The sequence below is a fragment of the Megalobrama amblycephala genome, linkage group LG1, assembly GCF_018812025.1.
Source record: "Megalobrama amblycephala isolate DHTTF-2021 linkage group LG1, ASM1881202v1, whole genome shotgun sequence".
Classification (NCBI taxonomy): Eukaryota; Metazoa; Chordata; class Actinopteri; order Cypriniformes; family Xenocyprididae; genus Megalobrama; species Megalobrama amblycephala.
Genome location: NC_063044.1, coordinates 22,566,431 through 22,588,714, shown reverse-complemented (window position 1 = coordinate 22,588,714; position 22,284 = coordinate 22,566,431). Strand labels below are relative to the sequence as shown.

At 37.7% G+C, this 22,284-nt stretch overlaps 1 protein-coding gene across 2 annotated transcripts in view; it reads left to right on the top strand.

Annotated features, from left to right (window-relative positions):
• Window positions 1-22,284, top strand: part of LOC125244041 (NACHT, LRR and PYD domains-containing protein 3-like) — a 58,791-nt gene that overhangs the window by 9,800 nt on the left and 26,707 nt on the right. Inside the window, exons 3-8 of one of the 2 annotated variants that reach the window (XM_048153965.1) lie at window positions 3,369-3,466; window positions 3,979-4,124; window positions 16,234-16,507; window positions 17,259-19,062; window positions 19,454-19,627; window positions 20,790-20,963. In XM_048153965.1, coding sequence (XP_048009922.1) covers window positions 16,249-16,507; window positions 17,259-19,062; window positions 19,454-19,627; window positions 20,790-20,963 — 2,411 coding nt within the window. In that variant the 5' untranslated portion in view covers window positions 3,369-3,466; window positions 3,979-4,124; window positions 16,234-16,248. The remainder of the gene's footprint in view (window positions 1-3,368; window positions 3,467-3,978; window positions 4,125-16,233; window positions 16,508-17,258; window positions 19,063-19,453; window positions 19,628-20,789; window positions 20,964-22,284) is intronic. The other variant, XM_048153973.1, reaches the window with a different exon arrangement.

Sequence of the window (22,284 nt, the reverse complement as noted above, 5' to 3'; positions counted from 1 at the left end):
CATTGCGTTTTGGAAACAAAGACGAAGTTCTCAAAGTGAACACGTACCTTCACTCTAGGGGTGTCAAACAACTAAAAATCAAGTCAGGAATCTTGGTGTGATTCTGGAGTCAGACCTGAGTTTCAGTAGCCATGTAAAGACAATAACTAAATCAGCATATTATCATCTCAAAAATATTGCAAGAATTAGATGCTTTGTCTCCAGTCAAGACTTAGAGAAACTTGTTCATGCTTTCATCACCAGCAGGGTGGATTACTGTAATGGGCTCCTCACTGGCCTTCCCAAAAAGACCATAAGACAACTGCAGCTCGTACAGAACGCTGCTGCCAGGATACTGAGCAGAACCTGAAAACATGAACACATCACACCAGTCCTCAGGTCCTTGCACTGGCTTCCAGTTGCATTTAGAATTGATTTTAAAGTACTGCTACTCGTTTATAAATCACTCAATGGCCTAGGACCTCAATACATTGCAGATATGCTCATAGAATATAAACCTAACAGATCACTCAGATCATCAGGATCAACACACTTAAAAATACCAAGGGTTCACTCAAAGCAGGGAGAGTCTGCTTTTAGCTGTTACGCCAGCCGCAGCTGGAACCAGCTTCCAGAAGAGATCAGGTGTGCTCCTACAGTAGCCACATTCAAATCCAGACTCAAAACACATCTTTTTATCTATGCATTTGCTGATTGAGCACTGTGCTATGTCCGAACTGTTTGCACTTTATTTTATATGTATTATCTTTTTATTCTTTAAATTCCTTTTCCTGTTTTTATTTCATTTTTAATGTATTTTATATCTTTTATGTATCATCTTGATTCTGACTTTTAATGCATTTTAAATATTGTGGTAAAATTCTCTGTTTTTACTGTTATTTCTATTCCTTTATGTTCTATTTTTATTATTATTCTTTATGTAAAGCACTTTGAATTACCATTGTGTATGAAATGTGCTATACAAATAAAATTGCCTTGCCTTGCCTTGCCTTGGTGTTCAAAAGTAAAAAATGTTAGGGGGGATTAAAGAAAGTAATACTTTTATTGAGCAAGGATACATTAAATTGATCAAAAGTGACAGTAAAGACATTTATAATGTAACACAATCTTTCTTTTTCAGATACATCTGTTTTTTTTTTTACTTTCTATTCAAAGAATCCTAAAAAAAAAAAAAAACAACTGTTTTCAACATTGATAATAATCAGAAATGTTTCTTGAGCAGTAAATCACATCAGCATATTATTCTCACGGGTAGATTGCATGTGTTCTTGCGTGGCCAAAACTGATTTGTTGAAATCAAAACGCTGACAGTGAAAGGGATTTGCCTTGAAATTTGCCTTGTGATTTGCCGCTCGAAGTGGGAGCTACCTGACGGCAGAGGATTCTGCAGTTCGCAAATCAAACAATGATTTGTCCCAAAATAATGCTTATTTCTTAATTTAGAGTTTGTTATTCGTGTTGCCTAGACTCTAGTGCAGTGGTTCTCAAACTGTTTTCCCAGTGGGCCGCACAATGGTCCAAGTGCAAGTCTCACGGTCCGCATATAATTTACATATGACGTCACCAATGCAAACCAATCAGATTTAATGTTACGGTATTAGCAGATAATACTATTATTATACTTAGATGTTGCACACAATAAATAACAAATAAAAACTAACTTACTGACATTAGCTTTACAATAATAATCAGTAATGCTCAATGAACACACAAACTGTATATACAATCACTTTAAGTTGCTATTTAATTCTGTATGACTTTATGACTCTCTTCAACATCATCGCAATAGTCACCAAACAATCACATAAACGCCTTATTAAGCAAATATTACTCAGCTCTTTTTACAAACAACAATGAGTGCACTGTAGGCTAATTACAATCTCTGACCATATCAAGCTTTCTGTCATGTCGCAATCCCTCGCGCAGCATCGGATCCGCTAGCGCGCGGCCGAGTTGGGCTCATCCAGCCGCGGGTGCGCTGATGCGGTTATTTTTACTGATTTAAATACATCAATCAAACACATCGAATTTACAGTTCATTCTTTTGAAATTGTAGGTTTTGCTTATCAAGTAGGCTACTTTACTACAGAGCAAACAAGAAGGCTGCCCATCTCGCTCATTAACAGAAAACTGATTCTTCCATTCTTCTTACCTTTACTGCTGATGCTGCGACTCTTCTTGTTTGCTTGTGTTCCTTCATTTTATCTTCCACATTTAGTTTTTCTCCTTTAATAACAAATTTGACCATTTTGAGGATTAAATTTACAAAATTAATGGCTACTGTTTGAATTCTTTCAAGCGCGCACTTGTGTTTGTTTCGTTAACTGAGTGATTGCGTCATTAGCCTACATTGGCTGATGTCTGAAAATAATAAATGCTCACCAAAATTATTTTATATGACAAAAAAGCATTAGCTCATTTATATTTTTTTTTAATTCACTTTAATTTAAATTTTAAAACAAAAATAAATTGTATGCTAATTTTTTTTTTATTATTATTATTATTGTGGTCGGCATATCGCGGCCGCATTTACATTTGTGACGGGCCGCAGGTTGAGAACCACTGCTCCACACCCATTCAAACGCTTACTGCGCGTGAAGTGTCGCGTCGCGCAACTCGCGCCCAATTACATCAAAAGTAGCCTATATGCTCACTGGATGTCATGGCAACTGAATCACAGAGGAAAACTTTAAATATCTCGCCTTCGCTTTAATTTCGGACCATCTCCAAAAAGACATGAAACACTAAACAAATGATTTTGACATGCGTTTATCAAAGTAGGAAATCCAGACTTTTAATCCCTTACACACAATTACTGCTGTTGAAATACGAAATGGAGGCGGGTCCGGATTGAATCCCCTCCGGGTCCGGATCCGGACCGGAGTCCGGACTTTGAGAAGTGCTGCTCTAGTGTATGTCTGTGACAGTCTATTCTGTTTTGCAGGTTTATCCATATTTGTTGTTTAATCCATATTTCCACACATTGGCCAAATTTATTTTCTTTTCCTTTTTTTTTTGTTTTTTTTTTGAGGAATTGGTGCAGTTGCGTAATGTATACTGATGTGCATGAGGGGGGCTGTGATTGGATGATGACAGATGTCGGTGATCATTCTCAAGCACTGCTGCTGTTGTGTCACCAGTGGTTAGATCAGCATAATCAGGAAATTTGGGTTGAAATGCTTTTGTTTTGTACAAAATGCCACAAAGTTACACTTGTGGTGTTCTTGGTCAAAAGTGACTGGCCACTGAAAGTGAATGGGGGAGACTGAAAATAAGAGAAAAAAAATGTTCATCATGTTCATATCCACATATGTATGTGTGCTTGCAAACAAAGCTCCTGTAACCCCTCTTGTTAAAACTCTTCTAAGCGGAACTCAAACCCGGGTCCACCAGCATGGGAGGCGGGTGCTCTAACAAGGAGACTAAAGACTGCAGTCTATAGCGCTAGAGCACCTCTTGAGTTCAGGTGAGTGAGGTTTACATGCACAGCTTTTACTGGCCTACGTCTGTTACACACATACGCTATCAAACACACACACATGTTAATACATGCAAACTATTTGAGTATCATACACATTCTTTTTTACAGAGATGAATTTTATCCTACCCTGATCTAATATTCATTCTTTCATCTGACATTACCACATACACACACACACACACACACACACACACACGTATGCGTGAACCGTCTTTAGTCTGCAGTGAGCCTGCTTCAAATAAATCTTCATGTTCTTTGTCACAGCCTTAAAATAAAATATTATGACATTGTGTTTTGGGACTTTAATGTTCTCACATAGAAGCAGACGAAAATGTACAAATATACTGTAGATGTTATAGCACAGACACATATAAATCATTCATTTTGTGGCAGCACAACAGCGAAGAAGCTCTCTGTGCATGATGTTCTTCATCAGATCATTGATCATTGCATGAGTTCACACTAAGACCCAGTGTTTGTCGCTTTTTCTTAATTAGGAAAACGCGTGGGCTCCGAGCTCAGAATATTGGCCCGAACCCAGAGTTCTTCCCCCGGTGTGGTAAAATAGAGCTAGAGTAGATAGAACTAGAAGTGAGGAGATGGGGTGGAGGAGGCATGCTGATAAACTCTCAGATGAACCGGGGTAAGTCTGCTGTATTTATACCTCTAGTCATTGGTTGAGTTGATTAACTGAATGCTCTCCACCTGTGCTAATTGGGTTAATTATCTGAACCTGCTCCTCCCGAATTTTGTTAAAACATCATTTACTGTGTAATGTTGCTGTCTGAGCAATGTTGCAAGTTACAAAGCACTTCTCTTCATCAGTGCGCACTGTTTCTGATTCTGAACTCCCTGAAACACCTCCATTGTATTCTTGAGTTTTCTCAAACATGTCACAATATTCCTCTGTGTTAAAAGTTTAGTATTGAGTCGGTACTGGGACATAAACATGGAAGCTCTGCAATACATTCACCTCACCAACTGTACAACAGACTGACAGGGAAGAGGAAAATTTGTTAAATTTGTAATTTTTTTTTGTATTTTTTTTTTTACACAAAAAAGTATTGTCACTTCATAAAATTAAGGTTAAACCACTGCATATGGAGTCAAATTAATGCCTTAAAGTTTTGCACAAAAATAAAGTTTTGCAAAACAAAAAAAAGAATTGAGCAATAAAAAAATGTTTTGCAAACAAAAATAAAGAATTGCAAAGGAAAAATAAAGTATTGAGCAGAAAAAAATAAGTTTTGCAAGCAAAAATAATAAATTGCAAAATAAAATAACGTAGTGCAAAAATAAAAATATAATCAATTACAAAAATCAATGACAGCTGTAATCCTATTTATCTTTGCCACATATTTTTCATGCTCAAACCTACTAAATCATTTGCAACGCTCATTTTATTCTGCGTTTCAGTCAAGCGTGCGCTCACGATACCGGTTTTCTTTTGCGCTGCACTTTCTGCGCGGTTCTCTTTATGGCACTGGTTTGACGTGGGGGTGGAGTCAAGAAACGGGGGCACGCCCCCGCAAACACGTCATCGACAGGAGACGCAGATCGCAACAGAACAGATCAAGCATAGAGACAGAGCACATTTATTATAATCTGAAAACCACGCCCACCGGGGGAAAAACAATCCAACCGTCTCCATTGACTTTGTATTGCGTGAGGCTGCCTTCTTGTCTTTTCTGACTCATACAAAAAACAGAACAATGCCTAAAAGCTGCTGTGTGACAAGGTGTACAGCTAACAAGCTAAAAAACCAGAAATAAGTTTTTATAAGCTGTCGACCCCAAAAAACGAATGTTTAAGGACACAAAAGTGGATACAGGCAGTGAGACAGGTCATATTACTATAAGAAATGCATTGGAGGGGGCGTAATTGGCGACAACATATGCTAAAACAAACCAACAAAAACAAACCATTCATTATTTTTAACCATGTCAAAGAATTATTTCACCTGTCGCCGATTACGTTCCCCTCCAATGCATTTCCAGTGCCCCCGTTTCTTGACTCCACCCCCACGTCAAACCAGTGCCATAAAGAGATCCGCGCAGAAAAGCGCAGCGCAAAAGAAAACCGGTATCGTGAGCGCACGCTTGACTGAAACGCAGAATAAAATGAGCGTTGCAAATGATTTAGTAGGTTTGAGCATGAAAAATATGTGGCAAAGATAAAATAGGATTACAGCTGTCATTAGGGGCCAAGCCCCGAAGGGGCTGTAGCCCCTATTGTAATTGTACGTTTTCCCTTTTATTATTATTATTCTTCCTCCCGAATGGGAGTCTATGGCAGCCCTATCAACGGAACATGAGAAAATGATGAAATTTGGCACAGTTGTAGAGATGCTCATGAATAGTGATTGGACCAAATTTGGAGTCTCTAGAACCAACTCTATAGCGCCACCACCAGTTCAAAATTTCAACATTCTAACGGTTTTAACATTTGAACTGTTTGTCATAGAAAAATTTAATTTAGTTCATCTGATTCGTCTCTTCATGCTGATGCTATTCAACTTCTTACATTAAGTCTCCACCCATTACAGTAGCGGCCATTTTGAAAAGTACAGTATTTGTTTTTTTCGCTTCTCCTCCTTCAAAATTTGTCCAATTTTGTCCAATCTTTGATCAGATTATCTTTGGACTGAGCCGCACAGAAATGACTGAACAGATTTTTTTTATTCATCTTTGTTCAAAGGTTATGATGTCACGAAGTTAACGAGGTCGACCCGAAATTAGTATAGAGGCTGTATCTCGGCCAAACTTTGAGCAATCGAAACAAAAATTGGTACGCTTCATCAAGACCATGGTCTGAGGGTCTATGCCAAACTTGGGAACAGCGCCACCTACAGGTCATGAGATATGAAAAATGGCTATTTTGGCCAATAACTTTTGAACAGTTTGTCAGAAAATCAAGATCTTGGTGTCTATGGATTCCTTGGATCATGCCGAATCCGAGGATATCGATTCGTCACTGGATGAATCACGTGTCCGCCATTTTGAATTTTGTCATAAATTGCGATATCTTTTAAACAATTTGACATATCTTCACAAAAATTGGTATGTATGACCTTTAGAAGGTCGTGAAGGTACCTGAGAAGTTTCAGCACAGCGCCACCTACTGTTCCACAGATGTAATGATTATTTCAAAAACGCTTATAACTTTTGAAAACACTTTCCAAAATGTGTATGCTTCATGTCATTTTATTCCCTGGCTTATGCCGATTCCGACAATGTATCATTTGTCATTTTCCTTAAATGTACCTGTCTGCCATATTGAAGTAAATGAAAAACAGTTTTTTCGCTACTCCTCCTACAAATTTTGGTCAATTTTGTCCAAAATCAGCTCAGATGATCTTTGGACCGAGCCGCACAGAAATGACTGAACAGATTTTTGATATTCACTACCATTTCCGAGATATTCATCTCTGAATGTGACCTTGCTTGTGTTTGTTGTCTTATGCTAGTTAGCTTAGCACAGTAATTGCTTAGCATGCTAAACTATTGCTATTCTTTCTAATGTGGTCTTCAGTCAACAGGTTAACCAAAACTTAGTTGGCATTAAATAACTTTGCATACTAATATGGTTAACATGCTATGAAGCTTTTTTTTTTTGTGAACTCTTTCTCACACTGAAACCTCTGCTTAGCATACTGATGAACTTGCATGGCTGATTAGCTCAATGTGTTACGCCACGGATCCCGAATGCTCTGCATTGTGGGTTCGAAACTCAGTGTGACACATGCCCAGACCGCATGAGGTACTGTGGCAGGAAAAGATGCAGAACTTGTGTCTGTTCTAGGCATTCTGCCTAAAACTGGTCTAATCTGAAGCTATCACATGCAATTCCTTTATGTCCAAATTCGTAGTTATTCTTCTTCCCCCTGTATGGTAATCAATGAACCATAAGAAGGAAAATTATCAAATTTGGCATGCTTGTAGTGATAGTAATTAAAAGTAATTTGACCAACTTTGGAGTATCTAGGACTAAGTCTATAGCGCCACCACCAGTTCAAATATTCACTTTTGTAAAGGTTATAACTTTTGAACCCTTTGTTCCAGAAAAATGAATGTCAATACAACTGATTCCTCTCTTCATACTGATCACATTCAATATCTTACATTAAGTCTCCACCCAGTACAGTAGTGGCCATTTTGAAAAGTACAGTATTCCGTTTTTTCGCTACTCCTCCTTCAAAATTTGTCCAATTTTGTCCAAACTTTGATCAGGTGATCTTTGGTCTGAGCCGCACAGAAATGACTGAACAGATTTTTTTTATTCATCTTTGTTCAAAAGTTATGATGTCACGAAGTTAACGAGGTTGACCCAAAATTGCTATAGAGGCTGTATCTCGGCCAAACTTTGAGCAATCAAAACTAAAATTGGTACACTTGATCAAGACCATGATCTGAGGTTCCATGCCAAATTTGGGAACAGCGCCACCTACAGGTCATGAGATCTGAAAATGGCTATTTTGGCCAATAACTTTTGAACACTTTATTAGAAAATCAAGATCTTGGTGTCTATGGATTCCCTGTGCCATGCCGAATCCGAGGATATCGAATTCGTCAACATCGGATGAACCACGTGTCCGCCATTTTGAATTTTGTCATAAATTGCAATAACTTTTAAACAATTTGACATATCTTCACAAAATTTGGTACATATGACCATCAGAGTGTCCTGAAGGTACATGAGAAGTTTCAGCACAGCGCCACCTAGTGTTCCACAGATATAATGATTTTTGCAAAATTGCTTATAACTTTTGAAAACATTATCCAAAATTTGTCTGCTTTATGTCATTTTATTCCCTGGCTTATGCCGATTCCGACAATGTGTCATTTGTCATTTTCCTTAAATGTACCTGTCTGCCATATTGAATTAAATCAAAAACAGTTTTTTCGCTACTCCTCCCACAAATTTTGGTCAATTTTGTCCAAAATCAGCTCAGATGATCTTTGGACCGAGCCGCACAGAAATGACTGAACGGATTTTTGATATTCGCTACCATTCCCAAGATATTCATCTCTGAATGTGACCTTGCTTGTGTTTGTTGTCTTATACTAGTTAGCTTAGCACAGTAATTGCTTAGCATGCTAAACTATTGCTATTCTTTCTAATGTGGTCTTCAGTCAACAGGTTAACCAAAACTTAGTTGGCATTAAATAACTTTGCATACTAATATGGTTAACATGCTATGAAGCTTTTTTTTTTGTGAACTCTTTCTCACACTGAAACCTCTGCTTAGCATACTGATGAACTTGCATGGCTGATTAGCTCAATGTGTTACGCCACGGATCCCGAATGCTCTGCATCGTGGGTTCGAAACTCAGTGTGACACATGCCCAGACCGCATGAGGTACTGTGGCAGGAAAAGATGCAGAACTTGTGTCTGTTCTAGGCATTCTGCCTAAAACTGGTCTAATCTGAAGCTATCACATGCAATTCCTTTATGTCCAAATTCGTAGTTATTCTTCTTCCCCTGTATGGTAATCAATGAACCATAAGAAGGAAAATTATCAAATTTGGCATGCTTGTAGTGATAGTAATTAAAAGTAATTTGACCAACTTTGGAGTATCTAGGACTAAGTCTATAGCGCCACCACCAGTTCAAATATTCACTTTTGTAAAGGTTATAACTTTTGAACCCTTTGTTCCAGAAAAATGAATGTCAATACAACTGATTCCTCTCTTCATACTGATCACATTCAATATCTTACATTAAGACTCCACCCAGTACAGTAGTGGCCATTTTGAAAAGTACAGTATTCCATTTTTTCACTACTCCTCCTACAATTTTTGTCCAATTTTGTCCAAAATCAGCTCAGGTGATCTTTGGACCGAGCCGCACAGAAATGACTGAATGGATTTTTGATATTCGCTACCATTCCCAAGATATTCATCTCTGAATGTGACCTTGCTTGTGTTTGTTGTCTTATGCTAGTTAGCTTAGCATGCTAATTGCTTAGCATGCTAACCAGTTGTCATTCTCTTTAATGTGGCTCTTCAGCTATCAAGTTAACCATGAGCTTCATTAGCATTAAGTTAGCTTAGCATGCTAATATGGTTAGCATGCTAAGTAATGCTTTTTTGTAAATTCTCTGTTACACTAAAAGTTCTCTTCCACAGATTGTTGAATGTGCATCCTCAAGTAGCTCAATGTGTAAAGCCAGTTACCTGATGAGCTCTGCATCCCCAAGATAGTGGGTTCGAATCCCAGGTGGAGCGGTTTTATGAAATAGTGTGTTTTGATTCCTTTACTGCCTCTTGGATTAGAAATAAATGCTTTTTGTTTCATGCTGTGTTCATTTTCATCTAAGCTTATGTACATTCTGAGTTCATTCTTCGCCCGTAATTCTGAACCAGCTGTTTCATGTTTGTTCATTTTCTGCTGTTTTTCCTCTTCCTGCTCTGTATTGCGCTACAGCATGATGAGCTGCAGAATGATCTAAAGTAGTTATTAAATATAACATTCAGTGCAGTTTTATAAGAAATTCTTCATTTTGAGTTCATTTTCACATGAACTAATAAAACTTCGGCAGGTGTGGAAACATTCACCTGCACAGTGGTGCAATGAGATGAGAAATGGACACTTGGACTCGGAGGTCGTGGGTTCGAATCTCCGTGTGGGGTTCCTTTATACAATTGTGTGTAATGAGTCATTTTGATACCTTTTTTATCCAAATAAGCATTGTACTAATCTTTATTCCTCTTGAATGAGATACAAGTATTTTTAGTTCATTCCCTGTTCATTCTCTGAACTTCTATTGATTTTCATTAGGGGCCAAGCCCCAAAGGGGCTGTAGCCCCTATTGTAATTGTACGTTTTCCCTTTTATTATTAGGGGCCAAGCCCCAAAGGGGCTGTAGCCCCTATTGTAATTGTACGTTTTCCCTTTTATTATTATTATTCTTCCTCCCGAATGGGAGTCTATGGCAGCCCTATCAACGGAACATGAGAAAATGATGAAATTTGGCACACTTGTAGTGATGGTCATGTCTAGAAATCTGACCAATTTTGGAGTCTCAAGGACCAACTCTATAGCGCCACCACCAGTTCAAAAATTCAACATTCTAAAGGTTATAACTTTTGAACCATTTGCTCTAGAAAAATACAATTTAGTACATCTGATTTGTCTCTTCATGCTGATTCTATTCAAATTCTTACATTAAGTCTCCACCCATTACAGTAGCGGCCATTTTGAAAAGTACAGTAGTCCGTTTTTTCGCTACTCCTCCTTCAAAATTTGTCCAATTTTGTCCAGACTTTGATCAGGTGATCTTTGGTCTGAGCCGCACAGAAATGACTGAGCAGATTTTTTTTTATTCATCTTTGTTCAAAAGTTATGATGTCACGAAGTTAATGAGGTTTACCCAAAATTGCTATAGAGGCTGTATCTCAGCCAAACTTTGAGCGATCAAAACAAAAATTCGTACACTTGATCAAGACCATGATCTGAGGTTCCTTGCCGAATTTGGGAACAGCGCCACCTACAGGTCATGAGATCTGTAAAATGGATATTTTGGCCAATAACTTTTGAACACTTTATTAGAAAATCAAGATCTTGGTGTCTATGGATTCCTTGGGCCATGCCGAATCCGGGGATATTGAATTTGTCAACATCGGATGAAAAGCATGTCCGCCATTTTGAATTTTGTCATAAATTTCAATATCTTTTAAACTATTTGACATATCTTCACAAAAATTAGTATGTATGACCTTTAGTAGGTCCCGAAGGTACCTGAGAAGTTTCAACACAGCGCCACCTACTGTTCCACAGATATAATGTTTTTTGCAAAAATGCTTATAACTTTTGAAAACACTTTCCAAAACGTGTATACTTTATGTCATTTTATTCCCTGGCTAATGCCAATTCCAACGATGTGTCATTTGTCATTTTCCTTAAATGTACCTGTCTGCCATATTGAAATAAATGAAAAACAGTTTTTTCGCTACTCCTCCCACAAATTTTGTCCTATTTTGTCCACAATCAGCTCAGAAGATCTTTGGACCGAGCCGCATAGAAATGACTGAACGGATTTTTGATATTCGCTACCGTTCCCGAGATATTTGTCTCTGAATGTGACCTTCCTTGTGATTGTTATCTTATGCTAGTTAGCTTAGCATGCTAATTGCTTAGCATGCTAACCAGTTGTCATTCTTTTTAATGTGGCTCTTCAGCTATCAAGTTAACCATGAGCTTCATTAGCATTAAGTTAGCTTGGCATGCTAATATGGTTAGCATGCTAAGAAATGTTTTTTTTGTAAATTCTTTGTTACACTAAAAGTTCTCTTCCACAACATGTTGAACATGTGTCATAATGTAGCTCAATGTGTAAAGCCAGGTACCTGACGAGCCCTGTACCTAAAGATAGTGGGTTCGAATCTCGGGTGGAGTGGTTTTATGAAATTGTGTGTTTTGATTCCGTTATTGCCTCTAGATTAGAAATAAATGCTTTTTGTTTCATGCTGTGTTCATTTTCATCTAAGCTTCTGTACTTTCTGAGTTCATTCTCGCCCATAATTCTGAACCAGGTGTTTCATGTTTGTTCATTTTCTGCTGTTTTTCTTCTTCCTGCTCTGTATTGCGCTACAGCATGATGAGCTGCAGAATGATCTAAAGTAAAGTTATTAAATATAACATTCAGTGCAGTTTCATAAAAATTCTTCTTTTTGAGTCCATTTTCACATAAACTAGTGAACTTCGGCAGTTGTGTCAACAGTCACCTGCACAGTGGTGCAATGACATGCGCAATGGACACTGGACCTGGAGGTTGTGGGTTCGAATCCCGTGTTGGGTGGTCATTATGCAATTGTGTGTAATGAGTCATTTTGATTCCTTTTTTATCCAAATAAGCATTGTACTAATCTTTATTCCTCTTGAATTAGATACAAGTGTTTTTAGTTCATTCTGTGTTCATTCTCATCTGAACTTCTATTGATTTTCATTTCATTTCCACCTGTCCTTCTGAACCAGCTGTTTTGCATGTACATTCAATTTCTGCTGTTTTTGCTCTACCTGCTCCGTATTGCGCTACTGCCCCTTCTGGGGCTTGGCCCCGAATTGCTGCTTGCAGCTATATTTGATTTTTGTAATTGATTATATTTTTATTTTTGCACTACTTTATTTTATTTTGCAATTTATTATTTTTGTTTGCAAAACTTATTTTTTTCTGCTCAATACTTTATTTTTCCTTTGCAATTCTTTATTTTTGTTTGCAAAACATTTTTTTATTGCTCAATTCTTTTTTGTGTTTTGCAAAACTTTATTTTTGTGCAAAACTTTAAGGCATTAATTTGACTCCATAACTGCAGCCACTTTTTTGGTACCTTTCTGGACCTTAAAAGTGGTGATTATATTGCTGTCATCATATGCTGAGTTTGTCTGGCTATCACCAGACCAAGCTCAGTTTAAAATTGAACATTGGTCTGGGGAGTTTGCTATGTATTTCCTACTGCACAAGAGGCGTGATCAACGAGCATTATTCACACAATTGGATAGTCCTTCAACCAATCAGATCAACGATCCGGGTGACGTACATTTGCAGAGCGGTGCGAAAACTCCAGACAGGCTTAGTTTGTATTGGTTTGTAGCATTGATCAGCGGTTTGCAGAAGCAGCAATGGCATCGAGCGATTTTTGCAGGTTATGCAAAAAAACATGAAAGTGAGTGGTATTTACACTCAGTCGAGTGATTTGTTTGCTAAACTAAAGAAGTCATTTAGCATCGTTGAGAGGTTAAAAGGAATTGGATTGACGGTCGTGTGAGAGACGTCATCGTGTTATACCCACCCAGAGCCATAGAAAGAGCTCTGTACCCGCCAATAGCGAGCAAAGTGGATAAGCCAGTCTGTGATTGGTTCCCGCAAAAGTGTTAGAGATGCAGCAGAAATTAATGTACGGGTTTCCAGACTGAGTTGCCGGGCGAAATCAAATCGCCGGTAGATCAGGCTGGGTCATATTCCTCTCGGATTTCATCAAAAATATCTTAATTTGTATTCCTAAGATGAACAAAGGTCTTACGGCTGTGGAACTACATGAGGGTGAGGAATTACTGACAGAAATTTCAATTTAGGCTGAACTAACCCTTTATGCAGGGCTGGCTGAGACCTTGCTCTGTTAAACACTAGCACAAGTTAATGAGCACTAGCGTGTGTGTTAATAAGCATCACCTGTATGTCACACAGGTCTTGAGTCCCACGCAGGAGCTCTAGAAGGATAAATGTAGGAGTGAAAAGAGAGACCAGGCCATGGACATTTACTTTGTGTTTTGTGTATGATCATATGCAGCAGTCATCCATGAGGGGACAGCTGGTTTTGTTTTTATGTTTATTTTGTTAAAATTATGCCTTAAACCTCATTACATCCTCATTTAAATAATTCCCACTCAAGGTTTACAGGACCTGGTTGAGTTGCATTACTAGTGTATTGTTGTATATTCAGAGACATAACCAATTGTGTTTTTGTGAACTTTCTATTTTTGCTCTTGCTCAGAAAACCATATATCAGAAGCTTAAAATGGTAAGGCTTTTTAAACTAATGCAAAACACTATTTATTATGACCACAACAGAGATGATAAACAAAACCAAACAGATGTTTTATTTATTGCTGGCAAAGTATCTAAGGCACAAGCTGTAAAGGCTCTGCCTACTTCTGGAAAAGTGAGCAGCAGCTCATTTGTGTTTAATGGATTAGTTAACTTTAAAATGAAAGCCATCCTAGGTGTATATTACTTTCTTCTTTCTGATTAACACAATCAGAGAAATATTTTTTTATATTAAATAATATTTCTTTGTGTTCATCAGAAAGAAGAAAGTCATATACACCTAGGATGGCTTGAGGGTGAGTGAAGCTTGGGCTAATTTTCATTTGAAAGTAAACTAATCCTTTGAGGAGACACAGAAAAACATGTTCATGTTTTTGCTTCCACTCAAAAAGCGGCATTTACAGAATAGCATAATAATTGATTTATGGGGTGTTTTGAGCTGAAATTTCACAGACACATTCTATGGGAGACCTGAGACTCATATAATCTTGAATTACAGGTGCTGGTCATATAATTAGAATATTATCAAAAAGTTGATTTATTTCACTAATTCCATTCAAAAAGTGAAACTTGTATATTATATTCATTCATTACACACAGACTGATATATTTCAAATGTTTATTTCTTTTAATTTTGATGATTATAACTGACAACTAAGGAAAATCCCAAATTCAGTATCTCATAAAATTAGAATATTACTTAAGACCAATACAAAGAAAGGATTTTTAGAAATCTTGGCCAACTGAAAAGTATGAACATGAAAAGTATGAGCATGTACAGCACTCAATACTTAGTTGGGGCTCCTTTTGCCTTAATTACTGCAGCAATGCGGCGTGGCATGGGGTCGATTAGTCTGTGGCACTGCTCAGGTGTTATGAGAGCCCAGGTTGCTCTGATAGTGGCCTTCAGCTCTTCTGCATTGTTGGGTCTGGCATATCGCATCTTCCTCTTCACAATACCCCGAGTTTGCTGGCAAATTAAGAACAGGGATACCATGGTCCTTAAACCAGGTACTGGTAGCTTTTGGCACTGTGTGCAGGTGCCAAGTCCTGTTGGAAAATGAAATCTGCATCTCCATAAAGTTGGTCAGCAGCAGGAAGCATCGAGTGCTCTAAAACTTCCTGGTATACAGCTGTGTTGACCTTGGACCTCAGAAAACACAGTGGACCAACACCAGCAGATGACATGGCACCCCAAACCATCACTGACTGTGGAAACTTTACACTGGACCTCAAGCAATGTGGATTGTGTGCCTCTCCTCTCTTCCTCCAGACTCTGGGACCCTGATTTCCAAAGTAAATGCAAAGTTTACTTTCATCAGAGAACATAACTTTGGACCACTCAACAGCAGTCCAGTACTTTTTGTCTTTAGACGCTTCTGATGCTGTCTGTTGTTCAAGAGTGGCTTGAAACAAGGAATGCGACAGCTGAAACCCATGTCTTGCATACGTCTGTGTGTAGTGGTTCTTGAAGCACTGACTCCAGCTGCAGTCCACTCTTTGTGAATCTCCCCCACATTTTTGAATGGGTTTTGTTTCACAATCCTTTCCAGGGTGCGGTTATCCCTATTGCTTGTACACTTTTTTCTACCACATCTTTTCCTTCCCTTCGCCTCTCTATTAATGTGCTTGGACACAGAGCTCTGTGAACAGCCAGCCTCAATGGTCAATGTCAATGGTCGTCTTTTGGACAAATGTCAAGTCAGCAGTCTTCCCCATGATTGTGTAGCCTACAGAACTAGACTGAGAGACCATTTAAAGGCCTTTGCAGGTGTTTTGAGTTAATTAGCTGATTATAGTGTGGCACCAGGTCTCTTCAATATTGAACCTTTTCACAATATTCTAATTTTCTGAGATACTGAATTTGGGATTTTCCTTAGTTGTCAGTTATAATCATCAAAATTAAAAGAAATAAACATTTGAAATATATCAGTCTGTGTGTAATGAATTAATATAATATACAAGTTTCACTTTTTGAAAGGAATTAGTGAAATAAATCAACTTTTTGATGATATTCTAATTATATGACCAGCACCTGTATATTATATTAACTTGTACAAAGGATAATTATAGGACTTTAACAGATGTGTTTGAATGAGTCCTGATCTGATCACAGCTTCATTTCATAATCCAAATTACATTTGAGTGCTTAGGACCACATGTTAGGCATTAAACTACTTCAGATCTTTTCTTTTTGTCCTGCAGCTATTAATCGGGACGATGGCATCAGTTAAAGAGCTGCTCAAGAAATCACTGTATGAACTGGAAGGAGATGATCTAAAGGAGTTTCAGTGGCATTTAGAGAATGATCATGAGAGTATATCAAAGTCTGACATGGAGAATGCAGATAGGTTAAAAACTGTGGATAAATTGGTGGAGGGTTTTGGACCAGAAGAAGCTGTGAAGATCACTGTGGAGATCCTGAGGAAGATGAACCAGAATGATCTGGCTGAACATCTAGAGAACAAAGTCAAGCAAGGTAATGTTTAATTTGTTGTGACTGTAATGTAACTGACAGGCAATAAAGATGTGCTGCTGTTGGAGCTCATTCAGAAGAGATATGGGTTAAATAACAATCACTGCCTGTACATGGAAACAAGAAAATATAACAGCAAGCAACAATTTCAGGGACGAGGAGAACATCAGCAGATACTATACAAGTACATTTAATAGAACAGTGTCTGATTTTACAAATGGTCAAATGGTTTACAGTGTTCTTCATTTAAACCCTTAATTAAAACTTCTGCAAGCTACTTCTAAATGCAAAGGCTCAATTTCAATAAATGTAACCTAACCTTAATACAGTCTCATGTCTAGGTTGGTGTACTAGATGTCAATGCTTAATCATAAAGCTTTTAATAATGTCAGTCAACATTACTTGAAATTGAGTCCAATGGTGCCAATCCAATTAATGTTCTGGAAAGGAATAAAAAAAAATAAAGTTGTTCAAAAATTTTAAAACTGTAACCAACTGCATTCTAGTCAGCATTAGTCAAGGTGTTTCCATCACCATGTATGTTGTCAGCTTAAGCATAATCAGTGCAAGATGTGTGTGTAAACAGTTGCAGTGCAAGTGAATAATTCGGATATAGAAGTGATATTTTATCTCATACGCTGTAGTTATGTTTGCAATGGGAACTGCAGACCAGGTTACAAATTACATATATGTTATGAATTTATGAAAATCTTGATCACTTGCTTTTGCTGTCTTTCCCTCTCTTTTTTTAAAGGCTCAACTGCAGACGACAGACAAGCTACTCTTCATGAATACAAAGAGACCAGCCTCAAACTGAAGAACAAATTAAAACAGGACTACAAGCGGATATTGGTTGGTAATTCACAGACGGGTCATAAAAAAAACCTGAACGATATTTACACTGATTTATATGTGTTGGAGAATGAGACTGGAGGAAGAGAAAATGAACACGAGGTGAGACAGATCGAATTGAATCACAAACAATATGATGGCAAGGACACACCAATCCAATGCAGTAACATTTTTAAAGTCAATGAAATCAAAAAGGTACTGATGATGGGCATTGCAGGGGTAGGAAAAACTGTGTCTGTCAATAAATTCATCCTTGACTGGGCTGAAGGAAAAGAAAATCAGGATATAGCCTTGATTTTCCCTCTGCCATTCCGTCAGCTAAACTTGATTACAGAGAACTGCAGTCTCATTGGACTGATTCATGACTATTTCTTTAGTGATCTTAAAGAACTACCCTCTCTTCCTGAAGATGATGGTAAGGTTTTGTTCATTTTTGATGGGCTGGATGAATGTCGCTTCACTTTGAGCTTTAAAGAGGGTGGCAGAATTACAGATGTTCACAAAAAAACAACAGTGAGTAAGATAATAACAAACCTTATCAAGACAGACCTGCTTCCCTCTGCTCTCATCTGGATCACATCCAGACCAGCAGCATCCAGTTTGATACCCCGAAACCACATTGATCAGGTGACTGAAGTGCGAGGATTTAACGATGAGCAGAAAGAGCAATACTTCATCAAAAACAGCAGTTCTGAGGTTTCTGAAAACATCATCCGTCACATCAAGAAATCCAGGAGCCTGTACATCATGTGCCACATCCCCGTCTTCTGCTGGATCTCTGTCACAGTTCTTCAGCCTCTACTGGCCCGAGAGAGCAATGACAAAACACCAACAACTCTCACAGAGATGTACACAAACTTCTTAATTTCTCAGCAACAACAAATGAAAGAAAAATACTGTGATGACCTTGAAACTAAAGCCAATGCAATGTCTTTTGATGAGATTATTCTGAAGCTTGGGAAACTGGCCTTTCAACAGCTGGAGAAAGGTCAACTGATTTTCTACAAAAAAGATCTTGAGGAATGTGGACTAGATGTCAGTGAAGGATCTGTCTACTCTGGGTTATGCACTCAGATATTTCAGGAGGAAAAGGCTGTTTCAGCAAGAAACATTTACAGCTTTGTACATCTCAGCATCCAGGAATTTCTTGCTGCTCTTCATGTGTTTTTGATTAGCAAAGACAAGAATGAGAACCCATTTCTTGAATCATGGATAGAAAAACTGAATTGGAAACTGTCCGAAAAGTCAATGTTTCAGCTTCACAAGGCTGCAGTCAACAAGGCTTTGCAAAGTAAGAATGGACACCTGGATCTTTTCCTCCGGTTCCTTCTGGGTCTCTCACTGGAGTCCAGTCAGAATGACCTGAAAGAATTACTGCCAGGACTGGAACTCAAAACAGAGAGCCTGAAAAACACTGCTGACTTTATCAAAAAGAAGATACAAGAGGAGAAATCAGTAGAGAGGACCATCAATCTCTTCCACTGTCTGAGTGAACTGAAAGATGACTTTGTGGAGGAAATCCAGAAGAATCTGAGCTCAGGAAATCTTTCAGCACAGAAGCTTTCCTCTGCTCAGTGGTCTGGTCTGGCGTTTGTGCTCCAGATGTCAGAAGAGACTCAAGAGACCTTTGAACTACAGAAATACAGAAGATCTGATGAAGCAGTGAGAAGACTGCTGCCAGTGATCAAAAACACCAGAAGAGCAGTGTGAGAGTCTTCTTTACAATCATTTACATACACTGTTAGTCACTTTAATTGGGCCTTAATCTTACACAGGTGATTTGATGGGCAAGACTGTTAAGAAAAAAAATGTATCAATGTGTGTGATATTAAATGCCAGTGTATCTCCATCATCAGGCACACTGGGTCAGGCATCAGGCAAGACTCAGGAACCCGTTTTTACCATTTTTATTCTTAATTTTATCATAAATTAAAGAAACTGAAAATAATGGTTATTTTGTAAAGAGAACATTTTTTTTTTTTAGCTTTGCTTACATCACTTCAGTCAAATGTTTTTCCAAATGATCTGTGCTCCAGATTGTAAACCCTACCTAATAAGCATTACTATTGCATTACTGTTGTTTTGCTCTCTACACAGGTTACATAGTTGTAATCTCACTGCTCTGTCTTGTGAGAGTTTGTCTTCAGCTCTACAGTCCTCAAACTCTGTCCTGAGAGAGCTGGACCTGACTGAAAATGACCTGAAGGATTCTGGAGTGAAGCTTCTATCTGATGGACTGAAGAGCCCAAATTGCCATCTGGAGATATTGAGGTAAATGGTTTTAAAATAATTAACAATATATTATCAGGATAAGTGATTTTATCACAGAATGTGGCATCTGCTCTCAATGGAATGCCAAAACAAGAGCAAAACAAAATTTGAAGGAGTGTGATATTTTAAAATATTTATACAGATGTCCACATTTTCAGAGTTGAGAGATATGAACCATGTGGACAGCATAAGTCTGAGAAAAATATTATTAGGTGTGAAGTTATGGGAGTGGACTGTGTAAAGATTGAAATTGTAAAATGGGCTGAAACAAGTACTAAATCTGTAAATTTTGCTAAATTTGAAAAATGTTGCTTTTGCAAAACCATCTATTTTGATACCACTGAACAAGCTATTAGTGCCATCTAGTGGCTGTGTAAGGGACACCATTTACATCTCAGCCAAAATTCACAATTAACACTCTGGAGTCGGGAAACGTGCCGGTGGGGTTTGCAGGACTTTTTTCACATTGCAGTAAAACAAACTTAAAATACTCAATTGTTGTTCATAGAGACATAAGTAATATAACAATTGAAACTATAGAATTTCTTCTTTTATTTGTGCACACTCAGAGTAAAAACAAATGTTGTGCTTTTTGCTAAATAAAGAAAAGTAACATGATGCATGATCTCTCGTCTCCCTCTGAATGAAGTCCAATCTGATAGTTCTCAGAAAATGAAGTGTAACTTAGTGAATAGTGAATCGAAAACAAATATTTTCTGTTTATGTAATCTGAATGAAAAGAGAGCCATGTCAGACGTCCATGAGTCAGCTCATTATCCGCTAATGCGGCCACACCCACGGAGCGAGTGCTATTAAGACGCAAATTCTGAGGCAATACATGTATACATCTGTTAAGAAAAAAATTAATAAATGTATCGATCTGTGTGATATTAAATGCCAATGTATCTCCATCATCAGGCACACTGGGTCAGGCATCAGGCAAGACTCATGAACCCGAGTTTTACCAATTTTATTCTTAATTTTATCATAAATTAAAGAAACTGAAAATAATGGTTATTTTGTAAAGAGAACATTTTTTTTTTTTTTAGCTTTGCTTACATCACTTCAGTCAAATGTTTTTCCAAATGATCTGTGTTACAGATTATAAACCCTACCTAATAAGCATTACTATTGCATTACTGTTGTTTTGCTCTCTACACAGGTTACATAGTTGTAATCTCACTGCTCTGTCTTGTGAGAGTTTGTCTTCAGCTCTACAGTCCTCAAACTCTGTACTGAGAGAGCTGGACCTGACTGAAAATGACCTGAAGGATTCTGGAGTGAAGCTTCTATCTGATGGACTGAAGAGCCCAAACTGTCATCTGGAGATATTGAGGTAAATGGTTTTAAAATAATTAACAATGTATTATCAGAATAAGTGATTTTATCACAGAATGTGGCATCTGCTCTCAATGGAATGCCAGAACAAGAGACAAAACAACATTTGAAGGAGTGTGATATTTTAAAATATTTATACAGATGTCCACATTTTCAGAGTTGAGAGATATGAACCATGTGGACAGCATAAGTCTGAGAAAAATATTATTGGCTGTGGAGTTATGGGAGTGGACTGTGTAAAGATTGAAACTGTAAAATGTGCTGAAACAAGTACTAAATCTGTAAATTTTACTAAATTTAAAAAATGCTGCTTTTGCAAAACCATCTATTTCGATACCACTGAACAAGCTATCAGTGCCATCTAGTGGCTGTGTAAGGGACACCATTTACATCTCAGCCGAAATACATGAAATAGCATTATACTCCCCCTTTAAGTTTTTTTCAATAACCACGCATAAACGTTATCCTTCTAAAATACAAACATGTACATACATGTTGCTCACATATTATGGTAGCCTAGTTTGTGCTGAATACAGTGTAATGACGCCTTTTCCATTAATATGTTTATGAACAACTGAAAAAAGTACAAATGTCAGGGCATGTCAAAACTACTCTAGGGGCCCCAAATCAGCCTCAGACTCCAGAGGGTTAACACCAGTTGGCTGACAATTCTTTTAATGAATTATAGCAATACATGTTTGAAGCAATGGGATATGGCTTAGTATGAATTTGAGGTTGAGTTGTAATTATATAAATTTATATTCTTACATGCACCATGTTTCAGAGTGAAACAGCACAGTGCTGATTTACACATGAGCAGCTCATGGTCCTGTTTTCAGTGTTTCAGAGTGGCAAATCAGTTTTACAGTAAATCAGTGGTCTTAACACTCTGAGGTCTGAAAACGCGCCGGCGCGTTTTGCAGGTTTTTTTTCACATTGCAGCAAAACAGACTTAAAATACTCCGTCATTTTTTGTCATAGAGACATAAGTAATATATCAATTGAAACTATAGAATATCTTCTTTTATTTGTTTACACTCAGAGTAAAAACACAATGTTGTGCTTTTTGTAAAATAAAGAAAACTAACATGATGCGTGATTTCTCCTCTCCCTCTGAACGAAGTCCAATCTGATAGTTCTCAGAAAATGAACTGTAACTTAGTGAATACTAATCACAGAAAAATTAAACTTATGTCTAAAAAAACGTTAAGATGTCAGGTTTTAAATCATGTAAGTCAAATCGAAAACAAACCTTCTGTGTTTATGTAATCTGTATGAAAAGAGAGCCATGTCAGAAGTCCGTGATTCAGCTCATTATC